This window comes from Coturnix japonica, chromosome 4 (genome assembly GCF_001577835.2).
Source record: "Coturnix japonica isolate 7356 chromosome 4, Coturnix japonica 2.1, whole genome shotgun sequence".
Lineage (NCBI taxonomy): Eukaryota > Metazoa > Chordata > Aves > Galliformes > Phasianidae > Coturnix > Coturnix japonica.
Genome location: NC_029519.1, coordinates 81375777 through 81397098, shown reverse-complemented (window position 1 = coordinate 81397098; position 21322 = coordinate 81375777). Strand labels below are relative to the sequence as shown.

The following is a 21322-nucleotide window of genomic DNA, read 5'->3' as shown; positions in this document are numbered from 1 at the left end:
GAGTATTACAGGGCTTACCTATGCCCCTTTCTGAAGTCTAGGAAGACGCAAAATAACTTTACTGGAGTGTGACTGGTTGAACTGGAGCAAACCGCAGATCCGTTTCTGTTTGACTTCACTAAAGCAGATACAAAGGCATTGAATTCCTGCTCTAGAACCTCAGCTACATGAGCTCCAAGGGGTGTATCCAAGGAGGGACGAGTTAGAAAGCACTACTGCTAACCTTGGGAATTACTGATTCCTCACCCTATGAAATCAAATGCAGAATGATGAGGAGGTGCATTCAGTCAGAGGGTTACAGATATCAAGACAACATTCACAAGCTGACGTTGCACATGCTGATTAATTCTTCCAATCCATCAGTTTCCTGCTAGAAATTATTTTCTTTATTTTGATGCAGATTGCTGTTGTAGCTGCCCAGCATCCCAGACCCACTCAGCCAACCTTCCTCTAGACATCATGAGAGACCACAGAGGTCTTTATGCCATGTTTCTTGTGTCTAAGCTTCAAAGAAGACCCTCCGCAGGGTCTTTCCTGGTCATGACCATGATGGCAACTCCTCTAACAGGGAATGGCCATCATGAAGGGTTCTCCACTATATGATAGGATCTGTCTCATTCTACATGGGGCAACTGTGTCCTTCCAAACTAAGCACCCACATGGGAACTGTGTCCATCCTCTTCCTCTCAGTGAGGAAGATCTACTTGTGCTGGGCCAAAGGATGCACTCCCTTCCTGTCTCTGGGAAGGCAGCACCAAGATCCCTAAAAGAAGTGGGTCTTCAGCAGTGGCACCAAAAGAACAAGAGGGATCCAAGCTCACAACCAGTATATGAGAAAACATGGTGTATGAAGATCACCGCTGGAGAGTGATGAGAAGGGGCTGGTTTGTGGGGGGAAAAAAAGCAGGTTTTCAGGCTGATGCAGCCATCAGTGTAGCACTGACCACTTGTTATACTGGCATAACAGCACAGGAGATGGCGACTTCAACACCTCCCTATGCAGTCTACCAGTGCCTGACCACTCTTTCAGAGAAAAAAAATTCCTAATATCCAACCTGAACAACCCCCTGGTACAACTTAAAGCTATTACCTCTCATCCTATCACTAGTCTACTGGGAGAAGAGGTCAACCCTCACCCTGCTACAACCTCCTTTCAGGTCACTGTAGAGAGCAATAAGGTCTCCCCTGAGCCTCCTCTTCTCTGGACTGAACAATCCCAGCTCCATCAGCTTATCCTCATGAAGAAGGGGCAATTACTGCATTTCCCAAGCGCATAATGAAAGCTTTGCTATAGAGGCAAGGACACCCTCGCTGGGGACATGGCCAAAATGGATCTCCAGACACAACCAGAAAAGTGACACTGCAGAGCATTGCAACACCTGGCAGTTGGAGGATTCCCTTCATTTCCCTCCAGCAGATAACCAAGAAAACAAGAACAAAACAAGAAATGGAAATCTTATTTAAGCAATAGTTTATAACTCAGCATGCCCCAGGTAATGCAGGCTGACCTGGTAAATTCTACCCCCTCTGGGGGAACAAAGCCATAGAAGGGCACCGCGAGAGGTGATTCCCACCACGCGCGAGCTCTCTTCCCCCCATCCCTGCCTTGCAGTGGGAGCCTCTCTCCTCTCATCAGCACAGACAAGGCTAATTGGGGTGATAAAGAACTGGCTCTGAGTGCTGGCGTGGGCTGGAGGAACAAATGGTGCGGTGGTCACAGCTGGTGCTGCGGAGATGGGAGGGAGCGGGCGTGAGGCTCCGGCGGTTCCGCCAGCCCGGGGCTGTGAGCAGGGCTGTGTGTGTTTTGCATTCACTGCTGACACGGGTGTAACGTACATGCGCGTCCGGTGAGGCAGAAGCAGGCAGAAAGCAGATGCTTTTTGTTTGGGGTTGATACTCATTTCTATCCCAGCTCGGGAAAAGGTGTAGAAAGGAATGTGCTCCTCCGAGTGCAGGGAGAGAGATAGGTCTAGGCTCACTGCCAGGGATCCTGCGACGATATGGAAGGCAGCTAGGGGAGACAGGAGCAGATGGATTTGGCATACAGCTCATCGCTCAGCCAAAAAGAGGAGGGGGGGAAGAAGAAGGAAGAAAGCAGCCAGTTTTGGTAGGGGGAGGGCCAGGCAGCCTGGCGGATGCTGCATCTGGAGAAGGGGGAAGGCAGGACGGGGCTGGTCACCGCGTTGCCAATGAGGCTTGGTCATGGCTTGTCATCTGCAAGGGTCCTCATGGCTCTTCCAGGAGCCCTCTGCCACCTCCTTATAGAGTTATAGGATATCCAGGTTAGAAGGGACCTTAAAGCTCATCCAGTTTCAACCTCTTGACATGGGTTGGGTGCCCCCCATCAGATCAGCTCACTCATAGCACACCCAGCCTGGCTCTGGGCACTTCCAGGGATGGGGCACCCACAGCTTTCAGGAACCTTTGCCAACAAGTCCAACTCCTGGCTCCAACATGGGACCACAGAACTATTAAATTGGAAAAGATCACCAAGTCCCACCATCAGCCTACCACTACCATGCCCACTAAAACATGTCCCGTGACCCAAATCCAGTGTCTAAGAGTGATGTCCCAATGTTCCATGAGCTCCAGCAGCTCAGGGCCAAGTCTACTGCCCCGCAGAGCCTCTTCCATGTCCATCAGGTGCAGAACCTTCTCCTAACATCCAGTCCCTTGGATCCTGTTGCTGCCACCAGAGAGAAGCAAGGCCACAAGACACCTCTGCTCACAGCTTGGTGCAACCACAGTGTGAAACTACAGATATCTTTCATCATGGGCCACATCAACCCCTTCCACCACCAACCAAAGCCCACCTAACGCAGCTCTGCAAGCAGAAGAACTTCATTACTCTGGTTTATTACTCCTCCTCGGGGTCAAAAAACAGTTTCTTGCTCAAATATTATTCTTTCAGATACTTCAGATCTTCTTTTCATTGATGGCAGCTTCTAGTCCAGCAGCTTGCTCCAACTGATGCTGGAATATTTACATCAAGGGTACATTTTGGAGCCATTGCCTGAAATCGATTTTATCCCCATTTTCTCCACCCTCCTTGAAACAACAAGGAGGGAAGCAGACTACTTGGCTGTGCTGGCTCCTGGGGGCTCCTGGTTTCCAGGAGGTTTCTGTGTTTTTGCTATGACCACCAGCATCCATCTCATGCTCTCTATGGGTCAGAAAATAAAACAGAGGCTCTTTTCAGACCCAGATGGAAAAGGGTTTGAATGTGGCCACATACACACACCACGCTACAACATCTGTTACAGACAAAGTAGGCTGGTGGCAGCGCTCGTGCCACAAGCTATTCACACTCTATCACATCTGCTGACACCTCTGCACCGTCCCCTGGAAACGTCACTGCTTTTAGCAAGGCACAAAATGCAAAGTGTCAGCAGCACCTTGGGTGCCATGGGGCTTCTGCACTGCAACGAGCAGGAATATCCTCATACATCAACAGATGTTCAGATAGAGATGTGCAACTGAGACAGCTATGGCTTAAGATGTTACCGCCCTCACCTTAAATGGGAACAACTGACCCTGCCCTGAAGCACAACAGGAGAGTCTGCAGGATTTATGGGTCAGTTATGGGACAGCACCTTCATTAGGGGGGGTTTTGCCTCCAGCTCTATCAGCACGCAGCTGCCAATGCACGGAGCTGCAGCTTCTCTGGGAGAAAAATTATATATGTTGCTTTTCCATCAGAAGTAAGTGATCAGGAGGGAAGGAAGGAAGGGAAGTGCAGCCTTTTAGGCTCCTGCCCATCCAGGCTGGAGCAGAGCAGTCTCAATGCCATGAGCTCCCACTGCCCGGCAGCACACCAATTTCCGGAGCTGTAGGAATGACTGATGACAGCAGTGTCAGCAGGTGGGATGATAACACAGGGCAGCAGGCATTGAGGGCTGCAAGGCAGCTCTGGGTGCATGTCCCTGCCTGTAATACAGCAATTCAACAGCCAGGCTTCAACCCTCAGCTTCTGCCCTTAACCAGGTCACCAAGGCACAAAGCATCAGACCATGGAATGGCCTGGGTTGAAAAGGACCACAATGATCATCTGGTTTCAACCCCCTGCTGTGTGCAGGGTCACCAACCAGCAGCCCAGGCTGCCCAGAGCCACATCCAGCCTGGCCTTGAATGCCTGCAGGGATGGGGCATCCACAGCCTCCTTGGGCAACCTGTTCCATTGCATCACCACCCTATGAGTGAAAAACTTCCTCCTAAGATCCAACCTAAACATCTCCTGTCTCAGTTTAAAACCATTCCCCTTTGTCCTATCACTATCCATGCTCATAAACAGCCGTTCCCCCTCCTGTTTAAATGCTCCCGTCAAGTAGTGGAAGGCCACAAAGAGGTCTCCCAGGAGCCTTCTCAAAGAGAAGAAACCTCAAGTTCTGAAACAAACAAGCAAATAAATGCAGGTTTTAAATAGCAAGACTAAAAACAGAGCCATCACCTAAAACACAGCCCTGAGAAGTCCCCACTGCAGAGGTGAGGGCTCTGTGGGTGTACAGAAATATCCCTTTTGATGGAAGTGAGCAATTAGGCTCATTCTATCCAGAGCCCCTCAAGCAGTTGTGTTGAGGAAGAGAGCATTTGCTGCTGCTTGGTGAGAATGCTGAACCCTGCAATTCTCCAGCTATTAAGGAGGAGCTCAATACCTGCTCGGGATTTAGGGGTATTCTTACTGCTTTAAAGAAGCAAAGCAAGCTCCTCAGGAGCCCAAGCCTTCATTGCAGTTCCTTCCCTTGAAAGACCAACAGCCTCATTAGAAACAGGCTGCTAGATCCAAACGATTTAATAAGCAATTACGGATAATTATATACACTCGTGCTTGGGAAATGTGATTAATAACCCATTCTCTGCAGTAACAACCAAGCACACTTGCAGCAGGCAAGTCTGGACAACTGGCCGCCTTCCTCAGCTCGTATCCTTGATGGCTCACTTGGAGCACTCGGAGGGGAGGTTGTTTCAGATGAGCTAAAATGGATGCCTTTAAAAGGATTTATGCAATAACTGGAGAGTTAACCTCCCCTGGTAAGCCAGGGGAGAGCCACGGATGGAGCCAGCTGCCCCAAATATAAACCAGCTGCTGGTGATCAATAATAGAGCCCAGATTTTCAGGCTGGGCCAGTAGAAAGAAAGGAAAGGTGTTCGCTTTCGGGCCAAGCAGGAGCTTGGGTGATTGCATGGAGCACAGTGTGTGACCATGTCTTTGTGCTGCCCTACAACAAGGGCAGGAATCCCAAGGGCAGCGCTTTGGAGCTGCTGCTCTGTTTACAGGAGGTGCTGCTGAAAGGTGTCCCGAAGAAAGACAGCAATTAACAGAACTGGAACTAAAAAAAAAAATGGCTTCTTTCCACAAAGTGCCTTTTAAGTGTGTTTTTTTGAGCCACTTCAAGGGTTAACGTTTAGCTGTTTATCCGGAGTTGTCGGATGTCAGCGCTTTCTTTTGACTCCTAATGGCTTATAGCCATCAGGAGGTGAAGACTCCTCAAAAGAGATGGTGTCAGGAATGTTTTTTTATGCCCACCAGCACCCACACACCTGCAGGAGCCTGTGCTTGCAGGATAGATAGTTTACATACTTGAACCTGTATCCCAGGGACAGAGATATAAACATGAAACCAGATCCCATCCGACACCGCTGCTGCAGCCCCTGGGCAGTACAAAGGGGTCCATTCTCCCACACCCACTCCAATGGCCACAGAAAACACTTTGGGTTGAAGCGCTGCTTCCCACTATCAGCTCTGCTGGTGCAGGGTCTGATTTTAGGGCTGGCTCCCATCTATTCTGGAGGTGAAACAAAGGGCCGCTCTCAGGAGCAGACTTCAAAAAGCTGTCACAAATCAAAGCCCCTCGGACAGGGAAGGTGAGAACAAAGACAGAGGCTCCAAATCAATCAGAGCTCTGCTCACTCGTGACCTTCCCCGGCCCAGGGATGTCACTGAGCCTCGTAATTACACTGCAAGGTGCAAACAGTTGTAAACCTCAATGCTGCTACGTGATGACCCCGCAGACCAGACCCTTCCTGCAGGCAGTGTGTGTTCATGCTCTTCCCAAAGCTTATGCTCAGACCAAGCCCTCCATGCCCTGCAAAGCCACCAGCAGTAGCAGCACTGGCAGGGATTGGGGTGGCAGTGCTCCTTGCTACAGATAAAGAACTCAAAGTTCTTTTCCTTAAAGTAATGTTTGGATGAGATTGAAACCTTCCCCCACTTGAGCTCAGGGTCAGGTTCATGTTTCTTGCTCACCCCTTAGGTTGAAGCCCCAGAGCAATGCTTACAACTTCTTCTGCTCAGGAGGTTGCAGACATTGCATGGTCACCTTCTTGGCATGGACTTGGTGCTGTGGGACTGAAGTCCTGTATCCCTGTGCCACTATTGAGAGAAAGGCTTGAAATCAAAGCAGAACTGTCCCCATGGGCTGCATTGGCATAGACCAACAGGAACCAGAATCAACGCTCAGGCCTTGGGGACAACAGGTATATATACACAAGGGTTAATAGTGGTCATGGTGGTGATGATGGGTTGATGGTTGGACTTGATGACCTCAGAGGTCTTTTCCAACCTTAATAATTCTATCGATAAGGCTGGGCCAGTAACCCATCTTGTGCTGGGTTTACATGTAGAGATCTAGTTAGTTTATGACTTCCACGGGCTGTTATTTATTTAGAAGACAAACTAGCAACCTACATTAGAGTTCTGTGCAAGGAAGAAACCTCAAAAGAACCTCCTAAGTCAACGGAGGAGCATCATCTGTGTGTCAGTAGGAAGCCAAAACCTCAGGGTATGGCTTGAATCTCCTTCAGTCCTTGGCAGACACATACAGCTGAGCTTCCAGCCTCCTGCCAGTCCTTCAGGACCTCATGCCATTTCTTCTTTTCTAAGCAGACTTCCTTCCAAGGTCAACCTCCACCCCAAGGGTAGACTTTGGCCAACACACTCACATTACCACACTCTCCAAAAACCATTCCTCATACCCAAAAGCAAAGAAATACCACAGAACTTCTCACTTCTCAAACAATTTTTCCCCATGGCAGCTGGCAAATCCTTTCCTTTGCTTCTCATCCAAGTTGGACAAAATTACTGCAGAGAATCCCTCTTGCTCCCCTCCCCCAATGCGATGCAATCCCAAGGGAGAAATGGTTTCATGAGGACCCCCTGCTGTCTTGCATCTGATTTCCCTCCTAAGTATGGTATAGGGAAGCGTCTCGAGGGCTATGGCTGTGACCTCCATACAGCTCTTTTGTCAAGTGCCATTTCATTAAAAAATCAGCCTTTTAACTGTGGACACATTTCAACCTCACCAAATCTGCTAATTATTGACAGTTGGTGAAGAGGAGATTTCACTTGTTCCTCCTGTTAAACTGCATCTAATTAGTAATTACTGGTTCACTGTCATCTTTACTGCAATAATCCCACTGCACATTGGCTCATTAACCTTTTGCTTTTCTAAAGCAGCCTGCCAACAAGATGAAGGCTAAAACAGATTGGAAAACAATAGCTCAGCCTTGGATTTTAGGCTGTTTATTCCCCTTGTCCTGGAGATCCAAAAGGAAGATTATTTTTAAGAAAAGGCTTTCAGCTGCAATCAGCCTAATTCCGGAAGATGGCTTGTTTTGCCCCAGCTGGTTACTAAGACCCTTTAAATTCAACCTGTGGTGAGGGCACGTGTATGATGGCCAGTGGAAGGGTTCTCTTCCATCAGCTCTTGTCAGAGCTCCACCTCTCACCTGTCTTTGTGCTTCTTTTATCACCATGACCCAACACGCTTGGCACGAGGCAAGGTAACCTTTGCAACCCCCTGGAAGCTCAACAGCATCCTCTTGGATGCTGAAAAATGAATGATCTGAATGAGCAGGGACCAAAAGGAGGAAAATCGGTGGAGCAACCCCATGGTTATTTCTTTTGCTGCTACACTGAATTTCATTTGCACAAGTCCCATTTTCAGTTTGGAACTGTCACAGCTGTTTCTATTGGCAGTGCATAGCTGAGTAGGAGTTGTCAGTGGGGATGCTGTAGGATAGGCGGCTAGAAGAGAGATTCCCCGGGGGGCATGGGAGGCAGTTCAAGGTTGTGGGCTAAATGCATTAACTAGATGATTCTCCTAAACTTAACAGCAGTGAGTTATTTAATGCATATTGATGTATTTAGGTACTGGAGTTAACACTATGTTGGGATGAAAGCATGTTTCTGAGTGTCTTAAGCATGCTTTGCCTCAAGGACCCATGTCTATATGGCTTACACTGAAGTTATATTTTTATAAGGTCATCTTCAGCACCGTAAGACATAGAAAAGAAGGCCTAATTCTGGCATGCCAGCAAAAGGGGATTCCAACTGTATGAAATCAAGGATAACTGGAGGTATTAGCCAGGCCCATGAGGAGGTCTGGGTGTATTCTTTTTCCCAGCATGTGAAGGCTGTTCAGCTTCATAATTTTCATTTGGTTGATACTGATGCTTCTGTACACAATCAGAGATGAATCCTGATTTCTCTTATGCTCCCTTTAAAATGGGAATAGCTCTGGAGCAGCCATGGCTGTAAATCAGAATCAAAGCTGGGGAGACCATTCATTCAGTACCAGGACGTTATGCAACCAGAGCACGACCACAGTGCTCCGAGGTTGGCAGGTACTTGGCAAGCCAGGGAAGTGGCATTTAGTTGACCCTTGATTAAAAAGGCTGCTTTTATGTGGGATATATATTAGATCTGCCACAAGGATTCTTAATTCTGCTTGCAAACTCACCCTAAGTTTGAAACGTGCTCCAAACAGAGAGGATCAAAGGTAGCCAGGCAAGCTCCCATGCTAAAACAAGAGCTTGATAACACACCAGCTTCTGTGTTTGCTCTCTGACTAAAGAAAATGAACTGTGAATGAGTGATTAAAAGCAGAATTTGGCCCATTTACAATTCCTGAAAGGCTTGCTGCTCAGACCACAATCATATTTTTGGAACAGAAAACACCTATCACATCTTGTCATTAATAATTTACTCCCTGAGTAGAGCTCATCACAACAATAGCATCATCTTGGTTGTGCTGTACTCACAGCTGCTTCACCTGCTGCAGCTATAAGGAAAAGCAAATACACACATACATACTGATGTACATACACATAGAGAGAGGTCAACTTTCAAACATCCAATGGCTCTGGAGAGGCTGTTTAGGTAAGTCATTAGGTGGTCCTGTGTGGAGCCACAAGTTGGACTCAATGATCCTTATGTGCCCCTTCCAACTTGGAATATTCTATGATTCTAAGTCACCTACTTTGCTCACTTGAGCATCCCCAAAGTTGCTGACCACTGAGGATATGTCAGTGAGACTTTGAGGAATGGGAGGAACGCCCTTACACACTTTCACATGCATTTATAGTAATGCAAACCTACCAGGAAGACTGATCACACAAAGGCTGCTTCGGAAAACCTGAATTCTTGGCATCAAGAGATCTGAGGTCCAGCTGTGTGCGCAGAGCTAAGTCCAGCTGAGCAAAGACAAGACCCCAGCAGGTGAGGAGCTACACCACCAGCTGTAGTGGTTTCTGTTCATTGACATGACGCGTGGGCAGGGAGCACGTCATTCTGTTTGATCTACTAATCAGCACTGATTCATGTTTACACTGCAGATAACATTTCATCTGCTTTTAGAAGGTCACTTTCAAGTGATGCTGTATGGCTTTCAGTACTGCCTGATGTCTGCAATGTGTGTATCCTCTGAAGGAAGCCAGACCTTTCTTTTTCTTGTGGGCTAGCATTCATATAGCTGTTAGCATCAACACCATTCTCCAAGCTGCATTATCAGATGCGACATGATATGGACTATCAGTCACTCATAAAGCTGAGTACAAAATGCAAAAAGACTTTGTGAGCTTCATTTCCACATAAAGAACTGAAATAACAAATACAATGAAAACACTGAAAATGTGCTAAATCGTACAGAATTGTAGGGTCAGTTTCCTGTCTATGTTGAAAGAATGGTTTGGCTTGGCCAATCCTTTTAAACATGTGTGTCATCAGTGAGAAGGAAGAAAATAACACGGAGTGCTGCTATGGGTTTGCGAAGACAGAGATTCTGAGAACGTATTGAATAATTGTGAGGCTAAGACCCAGGGACCTCTGGCTTGCATGGGAGCTGTAGGAAGGAAGTTGGTGTGCACTGTACTATGGTCAAACCTGAAGTTGCCTCTGGAAGCAATGAATGTATAGGACATCATTTTGAGGGAAGAGTGGCAATGTTATTTTTGGGGTCAATGTGGTCTTGCCTCTTGGGCTTTCTTGAAGAAGGTCTTTTGTCCTCTGCTACCTACTTGTGGATGAAGCTCCTTTGCCTGGAACCAGGAGCATAACAGCTCAACGTCCAAAGGGAACTACGGATATGTTCTTCCAATGGGTGCTGGACCTGGAAAGAGCCCTCATTCCTTCATAACAAAAACCTCAGAGCAGAACTTGGGATCACAGCAGACAACTGATGGACAGGGAATTAAAGCTGAGCTCATGCCAAAATGACTAACGCGTGCTGTGGATGTACGAACTCAAGCAGAAGCAAGCAAATCACACAGCCCTGTAACTGGTACTTGTGCAACTTCTTACTGGAATACCACGTCTGGCTCTCATGGAAATGCTCCAAAAAGGATGTTGACTAATTAGAAAAAGTTTAAGAAAGAGCCACATGAATCATTAAAGCATCAGAAAACACGTCTTTTAGCAAAAGGCTCCAAGATTCAGAGAAATTCTGTTTCTTAAACAGAAAATTAAGGGACAGTTTCATCTCAGTCTGTAAACAGCTAGAAGAACAACAGAAGATTTGTAATGTGTTTTTCAGCCTTGCAGACAAGTGTACAACGAGATTCCCTGGCTAGAAGCTGGGGACAAAGCCATCCAGACAAAAAGAACATGGAAATAACCAGTAGAGACCAATACTGGTGCAATGGAATTGGCCAGGGGAGACCAAGGGAAATCAGCTTTTGAAACAAATAGAACTTATATTGGCATATTACTCAGGAGAGCAAAACAAACCACAGCACTGATAAGACAACGTGAGACATCCCACTGAAGGAAGCAGTGCACTGACCTCAGACATCTGTGGGAAGAGACTAATGGCCAAGGGGAGGGCCAGGCCAAAGGCAGCGAGGCACACAAGGCTTTGGACTGGGAGAACCATCCGGGGACGGGACCTCAGAAGTGATGTCCTGGAAAGGAAAGACTCTGTTAGACCATTTTGCAGATAACAAGATAACATTATTTTGTGCCATCATCCAAATGGACATTAGCGTTCAACCAGACCCACTGTGCTCCTCCACAGGTGGCACAGGTTGCTCCTTAGTGGGTCCTCCCAGCTGATGAGAGCAAGTTCAAGCTCACCCACAGAAGATCCTACATCATAGAATCAAAGAATCACTCAGGTTGGAAAAGACCCCTGGAATCCCCAAGCCCAACCCACCCCACCATGTCCACTGACCACGTCCCTCAGTGCCACATCTCCACAGTTCTGCAGCACCTCCAGGGTCACTAAATAGGATCAGTTCACATGCTTCTCCCATTTCAAACCATCCCACAGTGGAGTCAGCTGCACCAGAGGTGATCTGGCCATGGACAAGCATTGCTTGCTTTGAGACTCTGCAGACTGTTGGGTTAGCAGAAGGAAATCAAACTGCTTAGAGACACTGTGAACTCTGTCAGCTGCATCACACAGGCGTACTGCAAAAGGCATACAACTTTGCTAATGTGGTAATAAAGTAGTAAACTTGACAATAGCTTAATTTGCTAAAAATGAAACATCTGCAGAGAGGGTGATAAGGATGCTTTAACACCAGCTGTCCTCGGGGGGCATCTATGAGTTCAGGAGTTGTTAAGAGCAAACATGTAAAGATTCTGCGAGGTCAGGTTCTGATAATGATCCATTAAGTGACCCTTCTGATGCAATTAACACCACAAGTCAGGGACAAGACCTTGCTAATAGAAGATGGCAATCTGTGTATATTTAGGGATACAGGATCTCAGACAGTTCACAGACGCTAAGGGTGTCACATATGATTCAGCAGGGGTTTGTACTGAAGCTAGCTGCACCGAAACTGCATTGCCCATTCAACTTCTTTCTACCAATCCAAAACAAATGGAACTAAGGCAGCAAATAGGTGGTGATTTTTGTTTGAGCATTCAGAGCATTTTAGCAACATAGAGAGGCAGCCACAGTTGCTAGCTATGGCCTTTGCTCCTTAGCCTCAGTGTTGATCTCTGTCCTGACCATCCTGTGTATGCTGACGAGGGCATCAAACATGGTCAGAAACCTCCAGGTTGGTGCCTTTGCATTGGGATGGCAGCACAAAAACATGTCAGGCAACATTTCCCACACCAGGGCACGCTGCTAGCCTGGGGTAAAGCCTGGGTTATTCTGCAGGTGCATCTCCCTGTGCATCCCATGCGAGATAACAGCTTACCTCAACCCCCGCCTGCCCCATGTTTACTGCAGGCTGCAAGCAGGCACCTGATGAATGACAACGGAGCAGCTGATGTGTGGGAACCCGTTACCCTGCTGTATGCTGTCTGTGTGTCTGCACACTCAGACTCTCCACCCTTTGTTAGCAATGCTTGCTGAAAGCTGCCTTGAGAATGGGTGTAGTAAGGAGGGGAACGTGTAATGGGGAAGGCAAATGGGATCCAGAACCACAGCTCCTCAAACATCTCAACTCCTCGCTAATAAGCTATGGAGACACAAATGATCCTATTGATCTGTGCTCTGAAAGACAGGCTTCTCTTTTCCAATACTCAGCTACTTTGTTTGACATAGAACATGATCTAAGCAAAGCCAGTAAGTGTTTGTCTGAGGAGATGAAGCTCCTACTCCTGACCTCATTCCACCAGCACTCGAGTAGTTCAGGCACCATAAATGAGACATTCAAGAACTGCCAGTAAAGAGCTGTGATAATCTATCCCTGGGAGGAACTGCTAGAAGTGCCTAACTCTGCTGTTTGAGTTGCTGTGCTTCATGAGAGCTCTGGTGGTTCAAATCAGACCAGCCTCCTTTGAGCCTCCTGGAGCACAGCTCAGAGCCCAGACATCACTGCCTGCACCACCCCAACACCTTCATTTGGAAGTTGCACCCTCTTCAATTACTGCCCTGTTGGGGACCTTATAATCACCCAAGTAAAAACCCAACCAATTTAAAATGATCCCCAGTACAGCCCCTAGGTGTGACTTCCAGAAGTGCTTCAGACTCAGGCCAGTTCAAATTACAAGGGCTAACCTCCTAATTAAGAAGAGTTATGGCTTGATTTAAAAAGGAGAGGGACCAATTAACACATGCAGTGTAATGTCTTAATTGGGATTCGGATTCTAAAATTTGTGTGGTTCAGAATAAATGACTCATAATTAGTTGAGAGGTCACTTTTCTTCTGTCCCCAGGATCTCTGCTCTCGACACAGATCTCCAAAGAATTTTAAGCTAAATATTGCACGCCACACTTTGTTAGCTGTCAAATGCTGTCAAATGCAATCAAAACCCTCTTTTCACCCATTAGCTTCCCCATCGGAAGTGGATGATTAGACTTTGGTCCCTGGAGGTGCTCAAGAAACGTTTATATTTTGTACTGAGGGACATGGTCAGTGGGGCGATATTGGTGGTAGGTGGGCAATTGGACTGGATGGTCTTGGAGGTCTTTTCCAACCTTGGTGATTCTATGCTTCCTAATGGCTTCATTGAAGGGTATTATATTACAGCAGGTTAAAAATAAATGCAAAAAGTCACTATTTGTTGAAGTATGAATTTGTTTACAGTGCTGTCCCCTGTCCAGAGGAGGTCTCGAACTTCACATTCTCCTGATGTGCTTCACCATTGGCAACTGCAAAAGCACAGCATGAAGATATTCCTCCACAGGAACAGCAGTTCTATATGCTGTCGTGTGCACAGGCCAGGAATGGTGAAGCTCTGGTGAACTAAACCTTGTTGGCACTCAGATTGGACAACAAAGGGATGAAAAGCCCATGTTGAGAGAAGGTGCCATGTTGGAAGACAATAATAACCTCCGAAAGAGTGGTAGGCAGTAGCACTGCTGCCCATGGAGTTGGCAGTCACCATCCCTGGGAGGTGATAAGAGCCATGGAGATGAGGGTTATGGTCAGTGGACATGGTGGGGATGGGCTGGGCTTCTCCATCCTCAATGACTCTATGATTCCATATGGTCTACTGTTCCTGTTTTAGACACCAAGTTATTGCCACCAACACTGACTCACCAGTGACCAGTATAAGCAACTGGTGTTTATGCATTTGCCTTTGGATGGAAGAAAATGGGTATTTTTGCAACCCTAACCCTAACCCTCCTCCCTTTCTTCTTCTTTTTCCCTTAAGGCTCACTCCTGCCCACAGCAAGGTGTTGGAATGAGATGAGATCCCTTCCAAGCCACTCTATGGCTCCATGATTCTTCAGCCCCTTTCCAAGTCCCCTAACTCTTATTCCTTCTGCAGTTTGCTTGCACAAAATGTGCCTGGTGGATAGAAACAAGCAGCACCACACCAGGCAGCTTCAGGCCCACTGCTCCAAGGTAGCACATTAAAGGAGATACCTAAACCAGCTCAACCTCACGGATAGCATTTCAGCATGCATGAGTGTGCACGTACGTAGGTACACACACAGCCACACGCATACTTGTACAGACAGTACATCTGCTCCGCAGAGACAGCGTGTTGTAGATCTTGTAAATACACCTTCATTCAACTTTCATCACATTGTTCATTAGTGGTTTAAATTCTGCATAATTTGGCAGCTGCCTCTGGCGTTTTTCAAGAGGTACTGTAATTTATTCCATATGGAAGTCAGTCGCTGTACTAAAAAGGAGTTATCGGGTTCAGTGAACCAGAGCTGTATTTGTCTAGGAGGAGGTGTCAGATGCTAAACTAAATATGACAGGAGTTAACCAAAGTCTCCCAGCTGACAGATTCTGTGGGGTTTCTGTAGTGTTTGGTGTAAACAGGTTCAAAGCTAATACATACATTGCAAGACGCCGTGGATGCCAGCGGGGTAAGGAAAACACAGGGGGCTGAAGCTTGGGATATCCCAAGGCATCCAGGGCTCAAACGGCCCATGAGACAGGAACATAACATGGGGGGTGGCTGTCATACCCCACACAGTGCACCAAACCCATGCTCTGCTCAGAACCTCCCAATGCCAGCACCACTCTTGCTTCATACAGCCCTACTATCTACAGAGTGGTTCAGAGCACTCATCTGGGGTAATATGGGGAAAGCTGGGCTCCTCCATGGACCAGGGGCTCTGGCTGCCATCCTGTCCATGCAGACCACTTCTGTCGTCTGTCTTTGTCCATGCTGAAGAGAATCTCCTGTTCCAGCAATGGAACCTGTGCCTGCTCCAGAAGACACAGCAGATGCAAACGGAGTGATGTTGGGGGATTTTTTTGTGTTGTTTGATTGACATAATTAAAGGAGCAGTTTCAATGTTTACTCTGGAAACAGCCACGGCAGTTTAAGGTGTCACTGCTGGCAGCTGTTTAGCTCAAACAAACTTCACAGAGGGTTTATGGCTGGATGGAGAGACTCGAAGAAGAGGAAAAGCACCTGTAGGAAATGCATTCTGCAAACGCCATCAGAAGGATTTATCCAGCAAAAGGTCATGAACATAAGGTCCAAGAGGATCTCCATGCCCATTTTTGCATGGACAGATGTAGCTGAAGCTTAAGAAAGCCAACACAATGGAGCCATGGTCTGAGCACTGACAGTCTATCATGAGAATCCATCATTCACGCCACCAGTCTGACTTGGCCACAGCAGCTCCCTAAGTTGATCCAGCCTTGGATTGTCCCAGTTTGATGAGCTTTATAAGCAAACAGCCTTGGCAACCGATTTGTTGTGGTTCTAGCAGCTCTGCAAGCCTCAATATCAGGGTGATGAAGAAAAAGTAGAAATGTTTCTCTTTCAGGGACACATCTCTCCTGCTCCTTGTTTCTCTCTCAGCTCTTGCACATTGCTAACACTTCCAATTTCATCCCCCCTCCACCAGCCTCAGGGACTGGACCAGCCATGAGTCCCTGGAGCCACCCTGAAACCACCTTCTGCACATCAGACCCTTTGAAGCTGCTTGAATTATGGAGGTAGAGAAGAGGCTCTAGGTTAAGGAGACAGGAATGAGAAGAATGTAGGTTCTTCTGTCACCATGGGCAGCTATTGGCTCCAAGTGTCCATGCACAGGGCAGTGGTCTGCCTGTCCACTGCTCATCCAGGTCACACGATCCACATGCCACTGAATTTCAGAGGTCAGGGGAACCTGAGGATGGGAATATGTACAGACATGGATGGTGTACACACAGACCATCTGTGATGGGCTCCAGCTCTGCACAGAGTCAGGCAAAGGATACTGGAGAAGTGTTGGATGTTGGCAGTTGGCTGGCAGCTTTTTGGGAGAAACCTGGGCAGCTTCTCACATTTTATCATAACTACTTAAAGGGATTCAGAGAAGCAGGTAAATAAAGGGAAATGTCTGATTATGTCTTAATGCAGTGGATGCAGTCATTGGAACAGGCTGCCCATAGAAGTGGAGTCACCATCCCTCGAGGTGGTCAAGAACTGTGGCTCTGGGGGATATGGTCAGTAGGCATGGTGGGATGGGCTACAGTTGGATTTGGTGATCATAGAGGTCTTACCCAACCTGAGTCATCCTACAGCTCTATGTCGCTGTACTAACATCTCCAATGCAGAGGTGCCAATGAAGCTTCCACTGTCTGACCCAGTGTCAGTCAGATCCCACAGATGAGCCCTCTCCATCTCACAGACAATACGACACCAATATTTTCCCATATTAAAATTGCCAACGCAGATATTATTTATAAAACTTAAATGAGAATACATCTGCACAGAATAACTGACACCGTGTTCCCCGCGTGGCATATGCAGTCTCAAAATAAACATTGATTCTATATGTTAGCTGCTTCAACAGAGCGTCCAAGCAGCAGGAAATGCATGAAACATGGGGAAAGAATGGAGCGCCGCGGAGCTCAGCAGTGGGAGGTAACATTGAATTACTTGGAGAGCAGAGAAGGCGGCCCTGGGAGTTAAAATACACAGCAGGCAAAGAGAAGAGAGAAGCCAAGAGAGCTGAAAAAAAAATGGCACAAGAGACAAGAGAGGCAGCTGGGGGAGTTAAAACATGCAGATGGAGAGATGGCTGAGAGAGAGGAAAGACCTGGATCCAAGTGGAAAGACGGCGACCAGGAACTGGCCACTTAAAATTAAACTTTCCCAACGCCGAGACAAAAAAGGAGGGACCAGGTCCCACAAAGCCAAAATCCACCGCTGGGAGGACGTGGTTTGCTCCTGGGTGCTGCAACTCCCCCCACAAAACAACACCATCCCCCGCAGAACTGTTCCCTCCTGCAGCACAATCGCAGCCGCACGTGACTCAGGAGAGCTTCCAGACTGGGACTTCTGCTTCCAGAACTCCAGCCTTCAAACACTGAGCCACAGCCCTCGGCTTCTTTTTTATTTATAGATGCTGTGAGGACTTCTATAAATAAATTGATAATACATGCCTTGATAACGACTCCCAGGCTTGATAACAATCCCTGGGCTAACCCAAATTCTATGAAGTTTTTAAAGTTACACTTTTCACCCAGTGCTCCAAATTTACTTACAAAATAATGTCTCACCTCTGACTGGTTGGATGGGGCCCTGGGCAGCCTGGGCTGCTATTAAATGTGGAGGCTGCATGTCCACATTTGCTTGACAGATTGATTTAGTTTCAGTGCATCTCTCCCAGAGCACACCCATGTTCAGTAAACCTCATGGCATCAAGTGCAGGAGGTGCTGATGCCACAAGTACAAAGCACATTTTGTTATCAGCGTTATTTAAGACTGTGGGTGCTTTGTAGGACCCACGATGGTCCTCAGTGTTGGAGATGATCGTTCATTGACCGATTTTCTGCACACTGAGTTTCCACACGTCAAGATTTGTGGGTGTTCATGGCAACTGGAAGAGCAAAGATCTTCATGGAATTCTACAGTTTGTCCTTTGAGGTGGCCCCAATGGTTGAGCTGCTCTTAGAATCATAGAATGGCTTGGGTTGGAAGGGACCTCACGGATCATCAAGCTCCAACCCCTCCACCACATGCAGGGCCACCAACCTCCACATTTAATACCAGCTCAGGCTGCCCAGGGCCCCATCCAACCTGACCTTCAACACCTCCAGGGATGGATGAGGCATCCACGGCCTCTCTGGGCAGCTGTTCCAGCTCCTCACCACTCTCACAGTAAAGAACTTCCCCCTGACATCCAACCTAAATCTCCCCTCCTTCAACTCCAAACCATTTCCCCTTCTCCTGCTGTTATCTACCCTTTTAAAGAGTAGACTCCCTCCTGTTTGTAGGTTCCCTTTAGGTCCTGGAAGGCTGCAATGAGGTAACCCCACAGCCTTCTTTTCTCCAGATGGAATAAGCCCAGCTCCCTCAGCCTGTCTTCATAGGGGAGGTGCCATAGCCCTCTGAGCATCTTTGTGGCCCTCCTGCAGACCCTCTCCAACAGCTCGCCAAGACAGAGCCAGAAAACAACACCCAGCTGTGTTAAGTCAGGAGGAACACAGGCTGCCACTTAGCAGGACTGTGCCCTGCTGCAGGGAACCACCACAGCCCCTTTGAAAAACAGGAAAACCAGCACATCTTGTGTCAGCAAGGGCTGAAAACACCGACTTCTGAGTTCCAAAGGTGAGTTTGCTGTTGCATTTTTCCCCATACCCAACTGATGGGAAGAACTGATCTCAGTGTGAGCCTCTGGGTGCTGGAGGGATGCAGAATAGAAGTATTTCTTGAAATACTGGGAAGCTAAAAATCTCCATGCATACAGAAGCAGACCCAACCCTTCCATTAAGGAGAGCAAATTGCCCAGGGGTATTTCTACAAGGGCACACAAGGCTGACCAAAGCCATGGGTCAATCCCCAGTTGTGTTAATTGCTATTTACTTTGTCAGCTGAGTGCTTTAGAGCAACCAACATCAACAGATTTGTTCAAAGAGTGCTTCCAGCTTGGCTGTCTGGACAAAGGCAACAAGGCCCTTTAGCATCTCTGTCTTTCAGTGCACTAATCAGTCTCCAAAGACTGAGCAGAAGGGAAAAAAAAAGAGAGGTGTTAGAAAGCAAGGTGAGGAGAAGGTGCTATGTTCAGGGCAGGTTGCTGGGGCTTTTTGTCATCAAGAAACATGAGAGGAGACATTGAGACATGAATGATAACCCTGCCTGCTCTCCCAGTACTCCAGAAGAACATCTGTCAGGAACGATTCTGGCATAAGCAAGGCTGGAAATCAACGTTTCTGATGATTTGTGCTCTGTATCTCAACCTATTCCAATGGCCAAAATATGTCCCCCCCAAAAAAAAAGCTCTTTGATGTTATTTCATTGATGTTATTCAATGAATCATCACTGAATAACACCCACTGGGGATCTTTTCTTTCCTCCCCTGGAGAACTGCCCCCTCCATGCTACCCAGCACTTACTTTTCCAGTATGGACATAATAATTGGAGGTAGAACCAGTATAGGCATCGGCAGGACCACTCTAGTCAGGGCTGTTTCTAGCAGTGCCTGGAAAGGAAGAACAAACCAACAAACAAACATAAGACATTTACAACCAACCTCAGGGTCTATCTGAGGCTAAGCAGTCAGTGTGCAGACACAGAAATGGTCTGGCTGACCTCTTGTGTTGCAGATATGAGCAAATACATCGGAATACATTTCCTGCTTTGCTATGAGCTATTTGTACCAAAGTGATTTTCGCTCTGTTGCTACAAAAGATGGGCTGGAGCTTGGTTATAAAGCAACCTCTGTGATGTTAATGCATGGGACCACAACAGTCACCCCACCATATTCCCACCCAAACACGATGGTGCTGCCTGGCAGATGCTTCATGGTGAAATATCTCCAGATGGGTTAAGCAGCAGCATCAGTCCTTTCTTCCTTACTTAAGTTCCAACCCCAGCACAAGACTTGCTGCAGAACAGCTTGGTAGCATGACAGGTACAAATCCCCTGAGATGAGACCTAAACATGACCGTGGATGCTCTAGGAAGCACCACTGTGTTTTCATTTACCTCTCCTAGACACTTTTGTCAGCACCCCACGGGATGCCCCAAGCATTCTGACCATGTGTAGGGCTTTGCCATATGTAGGCAGAGGTTACTGTAGATCTACAGAGTGGGAATGCTGATATTTACACATCCAACCATGCTTGGGAGCAGTCGATCCTTTTCAATCAGGAGGTCTCAGAGAGACACAGATGTGTAACCTGAAGGGTCTGCCAAATTTTACACCCCAAAGGCCAATACTGTGCCATTCAGGAAGAAGCACTGGGACAAGATGGTAATGGAGCAGAAGTCCTCAGAAATCTGAAGCTTTAGCTCCACTTACATCAGTACCTTCATTCTTAATACTTATTTTCTATGCTATCTGCCATCCTCCAGGCCATTAGGATGGAGAGGGGGAGCAAGGTCTTGGTGCCAGCGATGTTAAGTGAGGCAAACTGGCTCAATCAAGAAGCTCTGAGCCCTTCAACAGATTGTTTTAAGCTCCCTGTTAAACAACAATATGGAGATATATTAGAGATCTCCCATTTCTTGCTGAGGACTGTAAATCTGTACATTAATTGCTGTCTATGAAGTGCCTTAAGAGCCTTGGACAGAAGGAGCGAGGGAAATGCCAAGCATTATATTATTAACTCCTCTGCCTGGGCGTGTGCTTCTGTACATGCTTTACATTTCAGATGAAAGCCCACTTGGAAACAACACGCCTCAGACAATCAGATGATGCTCAGAAGACAAAACTATGCAAGAAGGGAAGAAAAGGGAATAATTGCAAGCAGATGGTGGAGAATAGAAAGCAACAGGGGAAAACAAACCAGGTGTTAGCACAAGACTACAAACATCTGGCTGCCCTTCGAAGCCTGCGTTGGCAGTGTTAACACAGTTCTGACATGGCAAGGGTTAAAATGCAACTCAGCTTGAGAATGAAGCCTTCCTCATTTAGAAAAAGGTGTAAGTTATCTTTTCTTCATATTCAACATGAACTGCTTACAAGTTTCCACTAAGAAATCCTAAGGCTGTGAATTCAGCAGGGTGGTGGTGCAGGATCTCCCTGATGGCAGCCTGCTCCCTTCCAAACCACTATGGCAAGCCAGTGCGCTGCTGGGCATAACCTTGGGTCCACCAACATACTCCATTCTGTACATGACATGAGCTTGTGTCCACCAGTACACTCCACTCTGTGGCCACCCAACCATACACATGGCTGTGAAGAGGTATTAAGTCTTGAAGCTTAATTCTTCATGCATAATGCATAGAGGCCGTCCAGTTC

At 47.3% G+C, this 21322-nt stretch overlaps 1 protein-coding gene across 2 annotated transcripts in view; it reads right to left on the bottom strand.

Annotated features, from left to right (window-relative positions):
- Nucleotides 1-21322, bottom strand: part of SFXN5 (sideroflexin 5) — a 73047-nt gene that overhangs the window by 6681 nt on the left and 45044 nt on the right. For both annotated transcript variants that reach the window (XM_015863029.2, XM_032444619.1), the window contains 2 exons: nt 19474-19559; nt 11058-11175 (listed from right to left, as the gene is read on the bottom strand). In XM_015863029.2, the coding sequence (XP_015718515.1) occupies nt 11058-11175; nt 19474-19559 (204 nt within the window). The remainder of the gene's footprint in view (nt 1-11057; nt 11176-19473; nt 19560-21322) is intronic.